The sequence below is a fragment of the Heloderma suspectum genome, chromosome 5 (genome assembly GCF_057233095.1).
Source record: "Heloderma suspectum isolate Gila_16-S chromosome 5, 16-S_ref, whole genome shotgun sequence".
NCBI classification, from domain to species: Eukaryota; Metazoa; Chordata; class Lepidosauria; order Squamata; family Helodermatidae; genus Heloderma; species Heloderma suspectum.
In genome coordinates this window covers 199096364-199118763 of record NC_139462.1, presented here as the reverse complement: position 1 = coordinate 199118763, position 22400 = coordinate 199096364, and the positions used below count along the sequence as shown (strand labels likewise).

Below are 22400 nucleotides of genomic sequence, written 5' to 3'. Positions count from 1 at the left end.
TCCAATTTTTAGTACTAATTTTGCTTATTACTCAGGAATTTTAAAGGGGATGGGGGGATGTACAAAAAGGGTAAGGCCCAGGACCTCAGCATTATGAAATTAAATGAAATTATGGCTTTGGCCATTTTCGTACTCTAATTAATTGATTAAACACAACTCATTTCTCCCTTTTTAACCCTAAGTGGCTCTACAATGAGGCTTGTGAAAAACAACAATACAAATAAAATAAATTCAAAATAATTCAAAACAAAAACAGAAAGAGCCAACAGAAACTCCAGCTCTAAAATAAAAAATTTCTTAGACCCAAATATCCCTGGAAAGAACCCAGTTTTTACCTTGTGTTTAAAAATGAATGAAGAAGGACAAAAATGAGACTCCCTGGGAAGTGAACTCCACAACCTCAGTGCCACCACAAAGAAGGTCCTGTTGTGTGTTGCCTCTCCACACCTCAAATGGAGGGGGAACAGCAAGAAGGACCCCAGAGATGATCTGAGTCATCTCTCTTTTCCCAAGAGCCATCATTGGAGCACATTTGATAATAATAGTCATGTTTCAAAACCACATTCAAAGTTGGGGAGTGGGGTGTTCTTGTGGTTTTCCTATAGGATTCCCCCCCACAAAGACAACTGTTTTAAGATGATAAGGGAGATATTTTTCCTTCCATAAACTGCAGACTTTTAAATGATTATAAAAGGAAACCCAGCAATCAATCTCTCTCTCTCTGTCTGTCTGTCTGTCTGTCTGTCTCTCTGCTGTCTGTGAGAGCTGGACTATAAGGAAGGCTGAGCGCCGAAGAATCGATGCTTTTGAACTGTGGTGCTGGAGAAGACTCTTACGAGTCTCCTGGACTGCAAGGAGGTCAAATCAGTCCATCCTCAAGGAAATCAACCCTGAGTGCTCATTGGAAGGACAGATACTGAAGCTGAAGCTCAAATATTTTGGCCACCTAATGCGAAGAGAAAACTCCCTGGAAAAGACCCTGATGCTGGGAAAGATTGAAGGCAAAAGGAGAAGGGGACAGCAGAGGATGAGATGGCTAGATAGCATCACCGATGCAATGAATATGGACTTGAGCACACTCCAGGAGTGAGTGCAGGACAGGAAGGCCTGGCGTGCTATGGTCCATGGGGTCACGAAGAGTCGGACACGACTGAACGACTGAACAACAAATGTATGTATGTATGTATGTATGTATGTATATACTACTGTATTCAGAAAATTCCCCTTAGTTGCCTGGGAGCTCTTTGAGCTCAATAATATTGGCAGGCTTGCTAGATTTCCTTGCCAACTTACAGAACTAAACCTAGATGTCCCCAGCTTGAACAGCTTTTTCAAAAATATGAAAGGCACATTTCAGGGCACAACAAGAGTAGCACAAAAATAATAGGGCTGCTCCGCCACAATAAGTTTGCAAATGGCTTAGCTGAAATCTTAGCATGCCACACATGATGCTGTTATCCTGGTTTATATACATAATGGTTGTAGGAAAAGACAGAACAGAATGGCCTCAAACTTTATACTTCAGCAAACAGGGGTACTGGGAGTGCTGAATACTATAGCAAGCACAGGCTAGATGGAAAGTAGATAAATTATTTTCTGTGCTACTAGTGTACTGGCCAAGATAGACCAAAGGAAGAAGCCAGAAATAACTCCAGTCACGGGCCAGTACTGCAATATTAATCAGAAGCCATTCCACTTGCACCACTCTATTCCATACACACTTACTATAAACAGCTGCTTATAGTGGAAAATATCAGTAACCACTTGCTGCAGATGATAATGGTTGAGGCTTCTGTTTCTTAAGCTGGTAAAAGTGAAACTGTACTACTGCAGCCAGTGAAAGAGAAGTCGGACTCAGAGGCTACAAATGCAGTATGACATATATTGGGACCATTTACCCATCACCAAAAAAGAGGAAACGCATCACCCCAAAGGAGGGTACCGATCTGCATTAAATTTGTATATGATAATCTATACGTAGAGATGCAAGTTTGGAAAGAATTGCTATCTTTTAAATAGAACTATGATACATTTCACCATAGTGGGGAAGACTGAACAACCTGTGTGCTTGATCAGCCTGCTCTCCAGGTGCCAACTGCTGATGGGCGACTTCAGAGCCCCTGTTGTTCTATGGTTCTTTATCTTTAAAACTGGACTTGGAGAGGGCAGCCCTTCAAATGCAGGACTGTTCTCTGTAAAAGGATACATGGCCACACTATCAGCAGCAGGTATTCACACTACTGCCTCTGAGCATGGACATTCAATATAGCCATCATGACTAACAGCCATTGATAGACCATGAATTCCACTAATGCCTTTTTAAAGTAATCTCAGCTACTGGCCAACACCATATCCTGTGGCAGTGACGTCCATAAATGATGCATTGTGTGAAGAAGTACTTTCTTTTGTCCGTCCTGCCCAGTGGGGTAGTGGTAAATTCTGAAGTGCAGGTGCTCATCATGACAATCCCCATAGCCACGCCCCCAAGGAGAATCCAACAATTCAGGCAGCTGTGTTGATCCATATCAACAAAGCAGTCCTAGCAGATAGCATCTCCACCAGGGCTTTTGTAACGCTAATGGGTCTTAATTGCCCTTTCAAGATCAAGCCACACTGCAACAGGGAACAAAAAGGGGTAATGCCAAAGATGCCCCACTGATACTTTCTTGCCCCAGAGCCCACAAAAAACTGGAGCTGGCCCTATATGTTAACATTAAATGGAACGGGAAAAGGAAAGAAACCACAAGGCAAGCACATGTTCATCAAAGACTGAACTCGCTCTCCTTCCTGGCTGGTGGGAGAGGAGTTCTTGTGTAAAACAGCCACCTTTGAAAAAGCAAAAGGAGTTACACAAAGCCTTAAACAAACTAACTGCATGATTCTTCTGGTTCAACCATTCTGCTGGAACAATGATTCTTCTAAGGTGAACCTGAACCTATCCATGTTTTGTCTTAAGGTCTGTTTTGCCTAAACAGTATACCACTGTTTTCAGATAGTATAAATGTGTAAGTTAGATGCCTTTCCTGCGAACACTGCCAAAGGAAACAAATCATAATCATAATCACCCATCTATCTCTCTGATGCAGAGAGAGATGATAAGGAATAAAGAGAAGATACTTTGATATAATTATCCCAAATACCAGCACAGTTAGATTGGAGCGAATGGCTGTACCATGAAATGTGTTTTAAATTATTAGAGTGTGATGACTGAACAGCAAGGAAACATCCAGAGATGGATTAAGATAATAGCACGGAAACTAGCACTGAAGAAAAGGCAGTGTTATGCCCTGAAATGGAAACTAAATCCATTATATTAGGGGACCATACCAAGGAGTCTGCAGAAGATAAGGACGCTACCATCTAGGGGTCATGCTCTGAAATTATCTAGATAAACAGTAATTAAAAGGGCTAAATATGTTTATGAGATGCAGTGCCATATCTATTTGCTTCCATGTGGGCTCAACAAAGACACGTATCTATTCATTTTTATTACAAGTATATGCAGTACCCCACTCTATCAGTCTGAAGAATTTCAGAGCAGCTCACTATTTTAAATTATTTCTAAGAATAAAACATAGCACACAACAGATATATAAAAGCAGCAGCAGGGGCAGCAGCATAATCAGTAAAAATATGTCGATTAGTAAAAATATGTCCTACACCTCTTATATTAAAAACAAACAAACAAAACTAAATAGTGAGGTGGTATAGCTGAACTTTTCGCAATAATTGTTCACTTTTTCATGAAAGCACCAAGTTTACACCACTCAGGGGTGCAATCCTATGCATATTTAGACAGAAAAAGGTCCTACAACTCCCAGCATCCTGGCTGGGGCATGCTGGGAGTTGTAGGACTTTTTTCTGTCTAAACATGCATTGCATAGCACCCTTATTGACAATACATGGTAAATTTCAGATATGGAAACGTGATGCTGCACATGTTTTCCCTTACACATGTATTCGCATGTGCAGCCAATTGACCAGTGTGTAACACAGGTGACTCATGAAAATCATGTAGGTTTTCATTTGTGCACTAATATATAGTGACCATTTTGGAGCATGTGGTATTACACGCATGTGGCTACTGTATGTGCAGCTGACTGAGCATGGTTCACATGCCCTACACTCACTTGCGGAATACCATGTGCCCCAATATCTGAAAATGATCACTTGGATACAGGATCTGCTTTCCATTGACGGAAAGGGTCTGCTCATGGAAGGTGCGTTTGACTGATTTGGGGGGATCTCCCCCCACCGTATTACAGCTCACTCCAGTAGGGTTACCCAATCCTCTCTGTAGCATTTTCAGGGGAATACTGTGGGGAGGAGGGCACAGGGAAGTCCACTTCCATCAAACCAGTTACATGGTTCCTATATCTGGAAAGGAAAAGGAAAGGTTCCTCCTGTGCAAGCACCAGGTCATTACTGACCCCTAGAGGGACGCCGCTTGCACTGGCGTTTTCATGGCAGACTATAGCGGGGTGGTTTGCCATTGCCTTCCCCAGTCGTGACTACCTTTCCCCCAGGAAGCTGGGTACTCATTTTACCGACCTCAGAAGGATGGAAGGCTGAGTCGATCTGAGCCGGCCACCCGAGACCCGGCTTCCGCTGGGATCGAACTCAGGTCCAATCCTATATATTAGTCCACAAAAAAAATAAAAATTCAAACACAAAACTAGTGCACTATTGATCAGCATGGTTCATTGCAAACACATAGGGAATATAAGCATCCCTCAATAAGGCTGACTAAGATCACAACCCTATGTACATTTACCTGGGAGTAAGCTCCATTGGATACAATGAGACTTACTTTGGCATCAACATGCATAAGTGTGTGGTGTAAGACTGTAATCCTGAACCTCGGAGAGAGCAACCCTATGTCCCCTTGATCCTGTCTGAGGGAGATGGAGGGGTTGTTTCCACCAGTGATTTACTCCAAGCTGGCTGCGTTTTGAGGTCGTTAGGGATACATGGCATTGTGGCCACCCAGCAGCCACCCTGGAGCTTATTAGGGAAATACCAGTTTTCCTGAGATTGCTTAACATCCGATTCTTTTCCTTAAGTCAGGTTCTCCCCGGTATAGTTGCGGTGTGTCCCAACCCCCACATTGACCTTGGGTGTGCTAGTCCTGCCCAGGGGTGTGCCTTTCACCGTGAGCCCGGTCAAGGGGTGTTTCCTGTGTGTTTCCAATCCCTGACAAAAAACCCGTTAGCGTCTCCCCAGAAGTAACTCCCATTGTGCTTGATGAGGCTTGCACACATCAGAATTTAGAGAGATCCCCCTGCATTGAAATACAGATTTTAAAGCACTGATGCCCTGAAGCCTGTAAAGTGCTTTGCCAAACCTGCGATTCTCCGTGGCTTGGTTTATTGCCTTCGGAAGTAACTAAATCATACCTCCCTTACAGTGATCCTGTGCAGCATCGGGTTACAATGGGGGCTGGTTTCCCCATCCCTGTCTTTACTGCCCTCTTTCCCAAAACAAATCCATTAGTGTCTCCTCAGAAGTAACTCCCATTATGTTGAATGAGGCTTGCCCTCTGAATGCCCACATCAGAATTTATAGAGATCGCCCTGAATTGAATACAGAGTTTAAAGCACTTTTCCTGAAGCCTGTAAAACGCTTTACCGAACCTGTGATTAGGGATGGATGAAAGTCACTTACCTGTCCTCGAAGCTTTTCGCGGTGGGGGGGAGGTGCTTCGCTGCTCCCCCCGCGAAGTTCAGGCCGGGGGGGGAGGCTTCCCGGCTCGCCCGGCCGAAATTCAGGCCGGGGGGGAGGCTTCCCACCTCGCCCGGCCGAAATTCAGGCCGGGGAGGAGGCGCCTCGCCTTGCCCAGCCACGAACTAAAAAGTAAAAAAAAACAAAACGCCCCCGTGATAGGCTACGTGATGATTAACATAGCCTATCACGGCTAGATCTGCAAAGTCAGCCATGATAGGCTACGTTAATCGTCACGTAGCCTATCACGGGTGACTTTAAAAAAAAAAAAAGCACGTACGCAAATGGCGGCCCCCATAGGGAGCCGCCATTCGCGTTCCTTATTTGGTCGCCGTAGTCTACGTAAATCTTTACGTAGACTACAGCGACCAAATAAGGAACGGGAATGGCGGCTCCCTATGGGGGCCGCCATTATCTGTACGCGCTTTTTTTTTTAAAGTCACCCGTGACAGGCTACGTGACGATTGACATAGCCTATCACGGCTGACTTTGCAAATCTAGCCTTGATAGGCTACGTTAATCGTCACGTAGCCTATCACGGAGGCGTTTTTTTTTTCTTTGATTGGAATGGCGGCGGCGGCAGCCAGTCGAAAAACCGGCTGCCGCTCCCGCCCCGGACAAAGACCCGCCGAACCACCGGCCGGACCCGCCGCCGGGAGGGACATTCGGCAAAGGTAAGTCCCGTCCCGGGGGGGGTGCAGGGGGCAGGGGGGTGCAGAGAATTTCTCCCCGAAACTTGTTCGGGGGGCCGAACACGTTGGCGCTCGGCCCCCCGAAGTTTCGGGGAGAAATTTTCCGCCAACTCTACCTGTGATTCTCGATTCTCCCTGGCATGGTTTATTACCTGAGGAAGTAACTACTTCACATCTTTGTTATAGAGATCCAGTGGTTAGAAAGGGGGCTGGTTTCCCATTGCTTTTTTCACCCCCCTCTTTCCCAGCACAAGCATAGGTGTGTCTACTTGGAAGTAAATCCCCTTGTGCTCAATGAGGCTTGCTCCTGAAATGCAGGTGCATCTGGAGTTTCAGGGGAAAGGGAAAGGGGGGGAGGGAGCGGGGGAAGCCTCTCTTATTGGTTGAGCAGTCCCTGCCAGTCAGATGATGTTCAGTCCAACCCCCACACCCATCAGGAAGTATGTTCTGTGAAGCTATTTTTACTGGTGCGGAACACTCGCTTGTGGAGCCCTGCATGGACCAAAGTGCAGCAAAGCTGATTCCTTTTAAAAAATCTGGTACTCCTCCATTCACTTCTCCTTCTGCTATCATGGAGACATGGTCAGGATTTTTCAGTTTCCCAGCTGCAAGCTCGTAGACAGTGCTACCAGCTCATAGCTGGGAAACCATGCTCCCCTCCCCCTTCCCCTCCCCCTCGTAGCCAGGGTGGAGAGAATGGCGGTGGCTCCCCCCCCCCCCGTGCTTGTATGTGCTTATAACACAGAGCATGGACAGGGTGAAAAGAGGGCATTTCTGGGGGCGGGGAGGGGAGGAGACCGCAGAAGCTGTTTTAGACAGCTTCCAATGCGTCTCTAGCCCTGTTCCTGCCCCTTTCCCAAAGCTGTGATTAGACACCTGAAATTGGGCATCTAAGGCAAACTGCAGGGCAGCCGGAGCACAGAGGGAATCTTCTCCTCCGTGCTTCAGCCACCCTGCATTGGATAGGCAGTTGCCTCCAACTTCAGAGGAAGTCAGAGGTGACCATCTATCTCAATAGGATTGCGCTCTAAGATAAGTATTCAGTTTTGCTCCTGAGTTAAGAAGCATCATAACTTTACTCTAAACCAGTTACTCCATCCCTGGACCAGTAAAAAAAAATGAGGTTCTGCTGCTGGACCAGCCAAAGAAAGCCCCACTGTGCACTGTCCCCTTGTTCCATCCACACCAACCATCATGTTGGGGTTAATATGGCTGGAATTCAACAGGTGTTTTTCCATGGCCAGCCCATACTGAAATCAGCTGTTTTGAGCTGTTTCCATGAATGCCATGCATGACCCCCAACATAATGTATGAATCAGCAAAACATTTAGGCAAACTTTAAAACTTCTACAAGTTCTTTGGTAGGAACTCTGAAGGTTTTGTTTTGACTAAAATGTTTTCTCAAATGTTGTTTGGAATGTTGGGAAAACAGGTAGCAATGGCACTATAATGAACCTCATCATGACAGGGCTGGTTAGATGGCAACAAATATTTAAGGTGATATTTAATTGTATAATTATGCTGAGGGATTATGTGATATGGAGAGAGCACTAAACAACATTTACAACTAACAAGTTTACCTTAAGATTTGGAAGAGGTGCCACTAATATTTTGTGTCATTTACTTTCTCTCTCTCTTTCTTTTTTAATACTTACGTTTCTTGATGACTCCCTTCTTGTCTGCAGAAATTTCTGGAGAAACAGAATCCTCAGGTCTGTGCTAACAGAATTAAGAAAATGATAGATTATTGTGAACATCTAATGTATTTTCCTTTTTATTTGGTTTTTAATCTATTGATATTTCAAAATTTTATATGATTGTTTTTTTAAAGGAAAACAGCAATAATTTATAGATTGTGGTTCACGTATTTGACCCATGAGGATTAGGGCCACAGTAATGTGAAGGTAGATCCCTGGGAAATTAAGTACTTTCATAGAATCATAGGCTTGAAGTGGGCTTTGTAGCCATCTAGTCCAACCTCCTGTTCAATGCAGGAAGTCCAGGGCTAGAGCATTCTGAACAAATGACCATCCAGCTTCTGCTTGAAGACCTCCAGCAATGGAGAGCCCACTGGCCCCTAGGTTCCATTTGTTCAACTCCTCTTATCATCTCCTAACATTCAACCAAAATGTTTCTCCTAACATTCAACCAAAATCTACCCTTCTATACGTTAAGTTCCAGTCCTGCCACAGAGAACGAATCTTTGCCTCTTCTATGGTGCAGTCGTTCTGAAGAGCAGTATCATGTCCCCACTCAATCTTCTCTTCTCCAGGCTAAACATACCCAGTTCCTTCAACTTTTGCATGGGTATAGTGATCTCCCCCTCCCCACATTATCTTTGCATAATAGAGATACATCCAACAAACTCTGAATCCAGGTTTACACCTCATCTTAAAGATTCAGACTATAATCCTATACACTACGTACCTGAGAATGAGCCCTATTGAACTCAGTGGAACTTATTCATGAGGAGACATATATAGGGGTGTACTGTAAGTATTCCAGATACTTCAGCTTCTGATAGTGTTTTGTGGAAAGAACTTAAAAGCAAACCTGAAGAGAAGGACAACAGGTCTGCTGAGTCTTGTGGGTCAGAAGGGCACGCAAACTAGGGCTAGATGGGCAATACAGGCATAGGGTGAGTAGAAACTACTACAGGAAAAAGGCAGAAAGTTGGTTGGAGGTTTCACTCCAATATAATTCCATGGATGGGCTTGTTTATTTAGATTTGTTGGTTTATCACAATATTTAGGAGTGGAAAAATTTTTTTTCTCTAGCTCAGAATTGGGTTTTTCTTGGAGTGGGCAGCACACTATTTTGGAGCTGGGCCTACTTGCTTACATCATATTGTGATATCAGAGTTTCTGGTACCTTTTCTGTGGTGCCTCTAAAATAGCCAGGAAATTATACAAGGGAGTAGGGACTGGGCTGCTGCTGTGCTGTATCCTGTGGCTGGTCATTGGCCATGATGGCTGGGGGTGATGGGAATTGTATTCCAATACATATGGAGGATTCTACGTTGGGAAAGGACTCACTATCGCTATACCACGCTGACATGAAACTGCAGAATGTGGTGTCTAATTTAGCATTCTGGTACTCTCAGGTTTCACCACCAAAAAAGAAAAAAAGAGGCAAATTTATATTCACTATGACTGTGAAGACAGACTTCATAGACAGATAGAAGATAGTCAGTGGCAATAGGTGATGAAATCTCCAAAGCCTGTAGGAGGATCTTCTGCTACTTCAAATATAAGAATCTTGTGGATAGACTGTTGGATGTCAGTTGAGATATCTAAGTTTAAATGTTTGCTCAAGCCAGGAAGCAAACTATCTGACCTTTGGCCAGTCGCTCTCTCTTGACTTGGAAATACCCCAAGTGGCTATTATCTAATGAAAGTCCCTGCTAGATCAAGATACTTTGTGATTAGTTCTGAATCAAGGTGAACCTACACAAGGCTGCATATTGTCACCCTGCTTATTTAACTTATATGCAGAGTACATCATGAGAAATGCCGGGTTGGATGAATCAGAGGTCGGAATTAAGATTGCCGGGAGAATTATCAACAACCTCCGATATGCAGACGATACCACCCTAATGGCAGAAAGCGAAGAGGATCTCAAGAGCCTCTTGTTGAGGGTGAAAGAGGAGAGTGCAAAAGCTGGTTTGAAACTCAACATTAAAAAAACTAAGATCATGTCATCTGGCCCTATCACTTCCTGGCATATAGAAGGGGAAGAAATGGAAGCAGTGACAGATTTTACTTTCTTGGGCTCCAAGATCACTGCAGACGGTGACTGTAGCCATGAAATTAAAAGACGCTTGCTCCTTGGGAGGAAAGCTATGGCAAACCTAGACAGCATAGTAAGAAGCAGAGACATCACCTTGCCGACAAAGGTCCGTCTAATCAAAGCTATGGTTTTCCCAGTAGTAATGTATGGCTGTGAGAGCTGGACTATAAGGAAGGCTGAGCGCCGAAGAATTGATGCTTTCGAACTGTGGTGCTGGAGAAGACTCTTACGAGTCCCCTGGACTGCAAGGAGGTCAAATCAGTCCATCCTAAAGGAAATCAACCCTGAGTGCTCATTGGAAGGACAGATAATGAAGCTGAAGCTCCAATATTTTGGCCACCTAATGCGAAGAGAAAACTCCCTGGAAAAGACCCTGATGCTGGGAAAGACTGAAGGCCAAAGGAGAAGGGGACGGCAGAGGATGAGATGGCTAGATAGCATCACGGATGCAATGAATATGAACTTGAGCACGCTCCGGGAGAGAGCGCAGGACAGGAAGGCCTGGCGTGCTATGGTCCATGGGGTCACGAAGAGTCGGACACGACTGAACGACTGAACAACAACAACACAGGTACAGCCTTGTCAGTTAGCATCATGTTGAGATTTAGCAATTAATGAAAACAATTGACTTGAAAACAACTAGAAGAACGTCATGATACGCATTTGCTCATGCTTTCTTATGCAACACAGTGATTAAAAAAAAACAAAAAACCCATGATGAACCACAGTGATTTAGGGGAAACTGGATGACTTTTAGAAATGCCAACCTTCAGACTAAGTAGTTCATAAATTCTTCTTAGTGAGTAAGGTAATGGCTAGTATCCAGTCCTGAATGCCTTTCTAAACATTGTGAAATTCATATTCACTCTTAAAACCTTATGGTCAAACCTTCAGACAAGCTGATTATAATAATTAAACTACAACAAGGCCTAATCTGTCTAAGGACCTTGAGAGAGATCCAAAGAATCCAAGATAATACAAGGTCTGGACAAATGCAAATGCCATTTTCAGAACTGGACACATTGATACAAAAGCTATACACTGGTAAAACCATTCTGTTTGAATGGCCAATGTCTGTACTTAATTCTGTTATATTTCTATTTTGATGTTGTTGTTTTACACAACTTCCTTTGACTTGAATTCTGCTTTTCATGACAGTTTTGGTACATATCAAATAAAGGATTTGATTATGCTACCATAGCAAGCCAGGATTAATCTTCAGTATAGAATATTAGCAGCAAATGCTTAGCCAGTGGAAGTAGAATTCTAGGATTCCCTATCCACTGTGTAGAAAGAGTTAATGAAGAGTTAATGAATATAATCTTATGCTACATTGTATTCTACAGTGCAACAACGCCTGCAAACACCAGTGCAACTATTAGCAAGAGAATGATGTTAGCAACTAATAGCAGTCGAAAAAGGTTATGGTTCTAATATAGTACAGGATTTTACTCCAAGATTAGCCCCCAGGTGGAATCATGATCTGGCATCTTCCAGAAGGAACTAGATAATTCATAGTTTCTGTTAGGAAACAGTTTTGCATGTATTTGAATGTATCAGCCACCCTACACCCTGAGTTCATCAACAGAGACACTCCACACTTGTCCCCTGCCAAGTGTGGTTAAACTGATGTGTACAAGGAAGAGAACCTTTTCAGTAGTGGCCCTGTGCCACTGGAATGAGCTTCCATAAGGGATTTATCAAGTAGGCCCCTTCTTTGCAGATCTTCAGGAAAGCTCAAAAGATCCTTTCTTGCTGGTCTTCTCCTAATTTTGGGGCTGATGGTTTTATTTGTAATCACTGCTTTTATCTATTTATATTGTTTTGTATCATTTCTTTATCTCATGGGTGGGGACCCCTCCAGGTGTTTTGTCATACAACTCCCATGATCCCTCACCACTGGCAATGCTGCCTAGGGCTGATGGAAGTTGTGGGCCAAACATTTGAGGATCACAAGTTGCACGCCCATTTTATCTTGTATGCCATCTTGAGAGGGTTCTACCCTTAAAAATGGCCTTACAATATTTTTAAATAAAAAAGTGTAATGTGGCCTTGTTAATGTGACAAAAGGAGATGAAAGCCAATATTATTTACAGTCTGGAGACGTTCATTAAGTGAATACTAAGTGTGACAAATATTTGCCTCAGAAGCCTTTGCCTCTTGCAAGACTCCTGCACCAACCTGCATAATAGGCTATCTTGCAAATATTTATCCAAAATAGTTATTGGTCTTCCAAATTTCTTTCATAAATGGCTACACTCTCCTAAGCTACGATTATCATAAAGAAGTAATTAAATATTAAGATATATTCCTGTATTAAGTTTGAATCAGTTTGATTCTAACAGAAGCATTCAGGCTAACATGCTGTAACTTTCCCCTGACCTCTAAGCTTGCTGATATAAGAAAAGCAAGGTAAAACTATTTTCCCAGCTAAACTCAGGAAAAGCAAAGTTTCCTACCTAAAGTCAGGAAAAATATGCATCAGATACAAAAGTTGAGAAAGGAATAACTGCTTACTGGACTATTGTCCACGTGTTCAGCTTATTACACAAAGGAGTCAAATTAACATAAAATATAGTAAGAAGTAGATAGGAACTATGAAAGAGAAACAGATGGCATCCTGGTTGGGAAACTTGGGAAAAAATAACAACTGTTAAAGAAATTCTATTCTGCGAAAAGGAAATATACCTAAGCAAGTTAATAAGAAATCATTTAAATATGAGAAGCAATATACAGGGACTTCGGAACCAAACATCACTTCACACAAGGATATATCATCTGTCCTCATGAGAGATTAAAACACCTATCTCTTTGACTTCCCTGCTGCATTTTGCTTCAAGTTCAAAAATGTTATTATGTGTGATATTTTACTACTTTAAAGGCAGTGCTACTACATGATTCTTAAAACACTTTGGAGAATGTGTTTCATTTGTAACAATTATCTATTTTTTCGTCTATGTTTAATGTTCTTATATCATGAAATGCAGAAACTGTTTAAGATTTTAAAGTAAAAGGTGAAAAAACACACCTGATCTCAGAGTCCTGTATTTAAAAACTCTGTGGGCAGGTTGGCACATCATGCTAAGACACCCTGTGAATAAGCAATCATGGATTGGTTGTTCACTGGACAACCCACAGTACTCCTGACAGATGATCGGGCTTTCCATGGCTTGCTCTCCCATCTCATTCCCCCTCAGATCTCCCTCTGGCTCTGGTACTTATCTCAGGTACTTTTGTGGCAGAACTCCTCATTGCCTTTATCCCTACACCAGCACCCTTTCTGAAATTGGTCTGCTGGGGTTGCCGGCCACCAAGGGAAGCTCCCCCCCCCACACACACACATCAGACCACCAAATGGAATTAATTTTCAGAGCCCTTATGAATGCAGAAATGCGTTCACCAGCTGTTGGGCGGGGGCATTTTATTGTTGTGCAAGACGGATTCTCCGATATTTACCTCAGCATACTGAGATCCCTCTATTGTAGATGACCTAGTCAATTTCATCCTCCATTTTGGTGCTTGCCTTTTTAAAGGCTGCTTCACTTTACATTGAAGTAAGAGCACCTACTCACAAAGCACTTTCTCTCCTGCCACTTTTGATTTCTGCCTCCTCTTCCTGCTTGTTGCCTCCCTCCATTGCTAGCTCCCTAGCAAACACCTTCACTTTACATTGAAGTAACAGCACCGACTCACAAAGCTTGTTGCCTCCCTCCATTGGTAGGTGTCACATCTTGATATGGGTTACAGAGCAGTGAGTGGGAGGGGAAACATGCATACATGTCATGGCAAAGTAGTAACATGGAGGGGGAAATTGCAGAAATGTTAAGGCAGCTGTCATTCAGCCCTGTGCACTTGTGCAGGAGTGAAAATAAAAATAATTCTTAAAATATTGCAAACACATTTGGGATACTCTCCAGTGTCCTTTCTTTGCAATTTTTAGATGCACAGGGTGGAGGGTGCTAAGAAGGGATGAGGGAGAGTGGTGGTGGTAGAAGCAAGACTGCAAATAGTGGCAGGGTTTTTTGCTGTTCGGGCCAGGCAGCACTCTAGCTGTTCCTGGCAACCCACAATAAATTGCCCTGCCAGGTTCAGATGACACAACAAGATACCATGGGTATCAACAACCCTAAAACAAGCCATGGGTGAACAAGCCAGTGTGGCTTGTTCATGAAAAATAAGTCACCCTGCAGAAATCATGCTGGGTACACATGACATGGTAACCCACCATGGCTGATCACCCATGTTATGTGAACCAGGTCACTGTGTTAATACCAGGAACTAGGAATAACTAGGAAGTTTGTAAACTTATAATTTCTTTGTGACACTTTCTTTGGGACTATGGCATGGGATACGTTAACTACTGATCCCTGATAAAGCTAAATACAGAAATCCCTTATTATAATATCCCTAAACAAGGACAAATCTGTCACAAAAGATACATGGCACACAGTCTGAAGGGCTAAGCTGTACCATGGTCTTGGGCTTCTTTTGCTGGCCATAACAATAAAAGATGTACAATCTTGTATAGTTTCTTCTTTTCATGTAGGTGACACAGCCCTTCTGAATGAGCAGGGGATGTGGTAGGTCACAACCATTATGTGAACTCATTAGCACTGTTCTTTTCTTTTAAAGGTTTTATTGAAGGTTTTCTGTAGTATACAAAAGTATAAGTATACTTATACAACAGGTAGTATGTATGTATGTATGTATCTTTAAAAACTTTTTATCGGGCTACTTTTAAGGGCAAGAACCCTCTCAGGGTGGCTTCCCAAATAAAATGCCGACAAAAAAAATCAAATATTAATAAAAACCAGTACTAATAATGTGAAACAAAAATATCCAGTTCCAAAAATACTACAGTCCAATAAATCATTCCAGCTAAAGTAACTGGAAGTCCAGTAAAATGCAGCTCAAGAAAAAGAAACACACAGAAAACAAATGGGTCTTCAAGGCTTTCTTAAATGCCTGGAAAGAAGGGGTGTGGCATAACCCAACTGGCACCCCAACTGGCAATGCATTCCAAAGATGTGGAGCCGCTGCAGAAAAGGCCCTATCCTAAGGTTATTGTTCTCTATGGCCATATTTGTCTAGCTATCAATGCTAAGCATTTATACAGTGGTCTGTATTGTTGTTTTCAACAGGTCTTACAGCAGGGATGAGGAATGTGTGCCCTCTAAACGTTGCTGGACTGAAACTTCCCTCAGCCCTCACCATTGGCTATGTTGACTACAGGGCTACTGGGAGCTGAAGTCCAACAACATCCAGAGGGCCACACATTCTTCAGCCCTGCCTTACAGCTTAGCAATGATATAATTTCACTTATCAATAAAAGAGTAATAAAATTCATTAAAAATAACATGAATGTATCTCATCAGTGGAAAATGAGCACTGGGAATTCCCTAAACCCAAATTATACTTTACAGAATTTAACTTCCAATACTGTTAGCAAAAGTTAAGAAGTAAAAATAAAATAGAATTAAACTTACGTGTTCATGTGGGGACACCAAAAGAACAAACCCTTTTTCAATCAGAAAAAAACCATGAATTCCTCCAATCAAAGCCAACATCTTCCAGATATGTGCTTTACCTTCATATAAATCATCAGTCTCTTGAACATCATGTGTATGTAAACCAAGAACCTAGAGTTGAAGCAAGTTGTTAATTATATTGTGATTTGTGATGACGTTTCACTCTGGTCCTTTTAACAACAGGTGCAATGTAGTCTCAGTGAAATTAGTAAGATGATATTTAAGTGCTCAACTGCCCAATCATGCACAGAAGCATTTTGATAGCAGTGTTTGTTTCAAAAAGATTAATTAAACAGAGGGCTGTTTGATTTGAAATCTATTCCTTTTAAGTCTGGTTGAACTTGAAATTTGCAATTCACTTGATATGATAAGGATTATAAGGATTTCATTTTTTTGTTTGCGTATGGTTTATCATTATATTAAAGATAGTTTATTATACTGAATTTGTTTGAATCAGTATGGCTTCAATCTGATATATACATACCGGGTAGTAAGACCACTGAATGCAAAGGGACTTACTTCTGAATAGACATGCATAAGACTGCACTTTAGATTAACCTTTTTTGTAATTATTGCCCAGATGTAGTACTTTAGAAGACAGGGAAAATATTTTGTTTCTTCATGCATTTTGCTTTTGGCACATTTCTGATAAATGAAGATAAAATCATGCCCTGGTTTATTATCAAAAGTCCATTAAATACAGAAGACACTTTGCCTCTAAGGAGTACATTTGCATTGTTATGTTAGATATTTTTTTATAGGCATTCGTTAATTGCATGAAATGTTTTACTGCAATGATTCTAGATTAAAAATTAAGGGCTACATTGAAAAAGCACTTAAGGGAATTGAAATCCTAAAACATCCTGCATGAGTTAATAAAAGTTAAGTATGGGTTGTAGTGATTGATGTGCCAGCACTTTGTCTTGACTTGCAGTAATGTTATACTGGCCTTGTCATTGTACACCAACAGTACATACAAATAGATTTGCCATTTTAAATGCTTAGTGTCAGGTTGCCAGGTAACAATCTTCTAATTACATATCAAAGAAAAACAAGTGAAAGAACAAATTGTATTAGTGTGGTTTCATGAACATGCAAGTGGTAGAGGAAGACTTCTCACAATGGAGTACCACAATGTATTTGGGAGTTGCGGGGCTGGCCCTATCATTAGGCAGAGTGAGGCAACTGCCTCAGGCAGCAGATGCTGAGGGGTGGAAGCAGCAGCAAGGAAATTGAGAGTTGTGTGGGCCTGCATCACCTGCTGCCCTCAGGTGTAGTGGAGGATGCTGCCTCTCTGCCAGTGTTGTGGTAAGATTCAACTGCCAATCCTTTTGGTGTCTGTGCATGGAATGGGGCACAGCATCTCGTCCTTTGCCTCAGGCAGCAAAATGTCTTGGGCTAGCCATGCGTGGGCAGGTTCATTACAGAATGAGAAACAAGCATAAGGAAGGTATAGGTAAACTCTGATGGGCCATATCAAATAGAAGGTCTTAGGAAAAAAGTTTGCATAGCTGAAAGAACTTCCCTGGATCTGGAATCATTTTTCTCATGCAACACTCTGCAACAGTCAGAAACGGCCTTGACATAAGTGGAAAAGGCTTTCTACTAGTGGAAGGGCACCTTTGTATTAAAGCCAAGGGGAGGCTTTAATTCCTTTTGGGTCCATGGACACATTGAGGAACTGTCCTGGGCACATCCATAAAATGGCTGCCTTGGGTGGGCATAGCTAGTCAAAAAGGACACGTTACCTGCCCAGGGCATTCATGGGAAATTATAATGGCAGTGGCTAGAGGCTCCCATATAGAAGGGGAAGAAATGGAAGCAGTGACAGATTTTACTTTCTTGGGCTCCAAGATCACTGCAGACGGTGACTGTAGCCATGAAATTAAAAGACGCTTGCTCCTTGGGAGGAAAGCTATGGCACACCTAGACAGCATAGTAAGAAGCAGAGACATCACCTTGCCGACAAAGGTCCGTCTAATCAAAGCTATGGTTTTCCCAGTAGTAATGTATGGCTGTGAGAGCTGGACTATAAGGAAGGCTGAGCGCCGAAGAATTGATGCTTTCGAACTGTGGTGCTGGAGAAGACTCTTACGAGTCCCCTGGACTGCAAGGAGGTCAAATCAGTCCATCCTAAAGGAAATCAACCCTGAGTGCTCATTGGAAGGACAGATACTGAAGCTGAATCTCCAATATTTTGGCCAACTAATGCGAAGAGAAAACTCCCTGGAAAAGACCCTGATGCTGGGAAAGACTGAAGGCCAAAGGAGAAGGGGACGGCAGAGGATGAGATGGCTAGATAGCATCACGGATGCAATGAATATGAACTTGAGCACGCTCCGGGAGAGAGCGCAGGACAGGAAGGCCTGGCGTGCTATGGTCCATGGGGTCACGAAGAGTCGGACACGACTGAACGACTGAACAACAACAAGAGGCTCCCACTTCACTTTGAAGCAATCCCAGGTGCCAGTAAGAAAATATAAAAATAGTTTTACAGTAAAAATTGAGAGGAGTAGTGTATCTTAGTGGGCACCAAGGGAAGTGTTTGGGGTACATTAGAGCCCATGGGCATCATGTAGCCTATCCCTGATTTAAGCAATATTCTGCAGCAATCCTATTATTGTGAGACTTGAATAAGTTAGAAGCAGAACTTCCAAGAATTGCTGTGACCAGAAAATCTTCAGTTAGTCTAGCCTTGTATTATTAAAGTCTCTATGGATACAAAAGGTGTTACTTGTTCACAGGATTTCCACACTGTGAAGGGGTTTGGATATCACAATAAACCTTGGGCTTTTGCACTCTCCTGTTCCCCTCTCTTCTTCCAGTTTGGTCATGAAGAGAACCGTGAAGTTTTCACTCCCATTTTCCATCAACCGCAGTTTAGCATTCCATCCAAACCCTAAGGTGTGGTTAATCTTAACTATGGTTTGTTTAAATAAGCTAGCTTGAAGTTGACTTGTTTTAAACAAGCCATAGTTAAGACTAACCATGGTTTGGATGAAGTGACACGCTGCAGTTAACAAAAAAATGGAAGCAGAAGCAGCTGTGCTGGAGAAGGAGAGAGGAGGTTCACTGTGGCTCATTCCAGTCATGATAAAGAATGCTTTACTGTGATGTGAAAACTGGACCTGTTTGTGGAATGTGTGTGGATGATGAAAGGAATAGCAGATGGAACGTATAAAATTAGAACTTGTGCTTTTGAACATGCAAACATTACCTGTGGAATAAGATGCAGCAGAGCATCTCCGGAGAGAGTTCCTACAGCTAACCCTATAAATAGCTGTAAAATGAGGGTATAGCATTCCTGACAGGAATTGAATAAAATGAGAGCTGTACCAAACAATGATCCAATTGTAATAAGTAAAACTGCAAGAGTACTATAGCCATATTCTGTAGAAGAAAAGGAACAACACATATGCAATTAAAAATAACATTTTTTTCAATTTTTTTTCATTAGAAGAACTTAAAGGTGTTCAAAAGCCAATTGCCATGCAAAGTAAGAAAACCGACCAACCAACCTTCATTTGGTGAAAGTAAGTCCCACTGATTTTGCTTGCACTTACTTCCACATACATGGGTTGGATTCAGAATCTGCCTTCCATTGACAAAAGGGCTCTGCTCATGGAAGGTGCCTCTGCCCAAATTTGTGGGATTCCAGTTCTCACCCCGCACCAGAGCTCCCCCCATTCAGCAGAGTCCCCTGATCTTCTGTGTAGCATCTTCAGGAAACTGGAGAGACTGCTGAGTTGAGGAGAGGGTGGAGAAATGTGCTTCCACCAGCCCAGTTGCACACACCTAAATCTGGATCCAACCCAATTATGTTTAGGATTTTTGCCTGACCCAGGGTGCAAACCAAGGATCAAGACTAGCATTTTCGAGGAAGATTAGGCAAGACTATGGTACATGGCGGGTGAGGCAGAGAAAAGAAAAAACAACAACAAGTGAAGCCATGCGAAGGAGCAGGTGACTTGATATCGGGCAAAGTGCAGGCAAAGCAGAGTTGGGAAGAGAGGATCACGTGAAACTGGAGATTCTATGTTAGCTGTGCCTGGTGTAAGATAATACAGTGCACAGTTGGAGGCAAATGTGATGCTTGATTACTTATCAAGAGCAAACTAGCAGAGAGAAAATGACAGATTCAGTTCTTTTGTTATCCAGATGCCCCTGAAAAACAGTGATATATAGGATGAGTGACTCCCATGCTATTAAACAGATGCTGACAAATGACAGAAGGTAGGAAATGCACTGAAAGCCATACAATTTCTTATTCTTAAAAAATCATGCATTGTATCAGAACAATGAGTCTCTTTCAGAAATGCTGCAGCCTACTGTTGGAACCAATAATCTTATTACGTTGCATTGATGACAAAATGAGCCCTGAGAATTTTTGCACTGCATCAAAAGTATGACATTTTGCTATAACATATCATAATAACATAACTGACTTTCCAGAGGTGTTGGTAGAGCTTTTATTTGTTTGGATTCCGTATGCTGGCAGGAACAGCTTAGTAATTGTTGAATGATTGCTGGGCTCATTTGCTTGAAATATTCCTTAGAAATTAATAGATGACTGTCATGTAAAAATATCTTCACGAGTTCATTTGCAGAGAAACAAGCCTGTGAAGGAGATGAGAGAGAGAGAGAGAGAGAGTGAGTTACCAAATACCAGAGTCTGAAGCTCTAGAAGACAATACTTTTTTAAAAAATGTCTTTTTAAAAAATGGCATTAGCTTATAGGCATGGAAGAAAAATTCATTCAGTTCTCATTTAAATATGAACTTACCTACATTCACGCTTTTGAACCACTGTGCAAAGTCAAACTGTTAACCTTAGAATTTTATGGTTCTCTGAATTTTGCAATGGATTTCTCCAATCAAAAATGCATACACAAATGCACATAATAGGGGAAAGAATATTAAAAATGCTTTATATGAGAAACATTGCAAAAATGTGTAGATTAGGCAAACATGCATACAAAATGTGTGCAATAACACTTATGAATTTTAATGTGAACTTAAAAAACAACAACCCTCAAAGTTCAGCATGAACAAAAGAAGACTGGTGAAATTCTCAAAGTTTGAGACGAACTGAAGAGTGTAGAAACTGAGAAATTGAGAGTAACTTAAATTGACAGATTCATCCATCCCTATTGGTGCATGGGATATAACAATATGAAGACCCTCCCCCCCGCCCACCTGCTCAGTGGACATCTTTAATTAGTACTGCCTAATTTACAGTTTTAGAAATTCTTAATTGGCCAGGACATCCACCTATATGAGCATTTCACCACTGGAACAAGCTGCCGAGGAACCTCCTGCCTTTGGAGGTTTTCAAGAAAAGGTTAGACAAGTATCTCATGGAATGCTGGAGTATAAAAGACTTCCTGTTTCACAGGAGGAGTGGACAGCAGATATTGCAGTAGCAGTCTTGAGATGTTTTAAGGATGGAAAGGAGAAGTCATCTCCCCAAATTTCTTTGGTAGCTAGAAGCAGAGTTGTGCCTTGCAAACATGATGTCTTGGAGCCATTGCAAACAGAAATGGCAGGCCTGAATTTGTGCTTATTCTGCAGCACCTACTATTCAGTGGTGTATTGTATTTTTCCTAACAGCTATCAGTTAGAAAATAGGTCATTTATTATGAAGAAAGAAATCTATGTACTATTTGGTGAAAGGAATTAATGAAGGGGGTTCAAAAGAAGCTTACTGTTTTGAAACATCTAATTACATCCCCCCCCCCAAAAAAAAACCCATACAGGCTTTTCCTTTATAAGATTAAGCTACAAATTATTAAATAAATAATTATTTGAATTAATAATACAATAATGGCTCTTACATTATATCAACTATATTCACTTAAAGACTGATGCCCTACTTGTGTGGCATTCTATCTGAGGGAATGAAATGTATCTTAATTTAATTAGCCGTAGCAAAACCCAGTACCATCTGTTGCCAATGAAAAAGAATGGCTTTCTTGTGTATGTGTGAAAAACAGAAGATAAAATTTAGCTACAACATAAAATAAATCACTCATAGCAGTGACCTCCTCAAATGAATATGCATACCATTAATGAGGCAATTAAGAAACAGGGATAAAGGTTGATCAGAAAAGAAGTGCCTTTCTCCAAAGCTGCTTTCAGCATTTACCACCTTACACAGAGGTCATTTAAGCTTTATTTTGAGAAGGGGGTGAGGGGAGAGAGAGAAAGATTCCAACCAATTTCATCCCACAGATGTAGGGCCAGCCCTACCATTAGGCAGAGTATGGCAACTGCTGTATACATCAGATATAGGAGGCAATAGCAGCAGCACCCTGCAATTTATCCTGATCCTCTCCCCACCCCCTGCCACATCCATTGCCTTCTGTTGGGGGGGTTAAAGCCATGTCTGCCACATGGCCTGTCCTGTACCTCTTAAATTACTGTATTGCCCTCAGGTGTGGCTGAGGACACTGTTCTGTCATCACTGTTGAAGCAAAATTTGACTGCTTGCTTGTACATGCAATGGGGGGCATCACTTGTCCTTTGCCTCTGGCAGCAAAATGTCTTCTGCCAGCCCCGCATAAATGGAATCAATTGGCCTAATTCGTTTTCAGTCTGAGTCTTTATACTACAGCTTACCTAGCTTGTGGGTAAAGCTGTAGTATCTGGGCACAAATCCTTGCTCAGCCATA

At 42.1% G+C, this 22400-nt stretch overlaps 1 protein-coding gene across 1 annotated transcript in view; it reads right to left on the bottom strand.

The window, feature by feature from the left end:
* The window catches only part of SLC39A12 (solute carrier family 39 member 12), a 51914-nt gene that overhangs the window by 11393 nt on the left and 18121 nt on the right, over positions 1-22400 (bottom strand). Inside the window, exons 5-8 of the mRNA XM_084859004.1 lie at positions 20176-20347; positions 18948-19120; positions 15689-15841; positions 8069-8132 (exon numbers count right to left, since the gene is read on the bottom strand). Coding sequence (XP_084715130.1) covers positions 8069-8132; positions 15689-15841; positions 18948-19120; positions 20176-20347 — 562 coding nt within the window. The remainder of the gene's footprint in view (positions 1-8068; positions 8133-15688; positions 15842-18947; positions 19121-20175; positions 20348-22400) is intronic.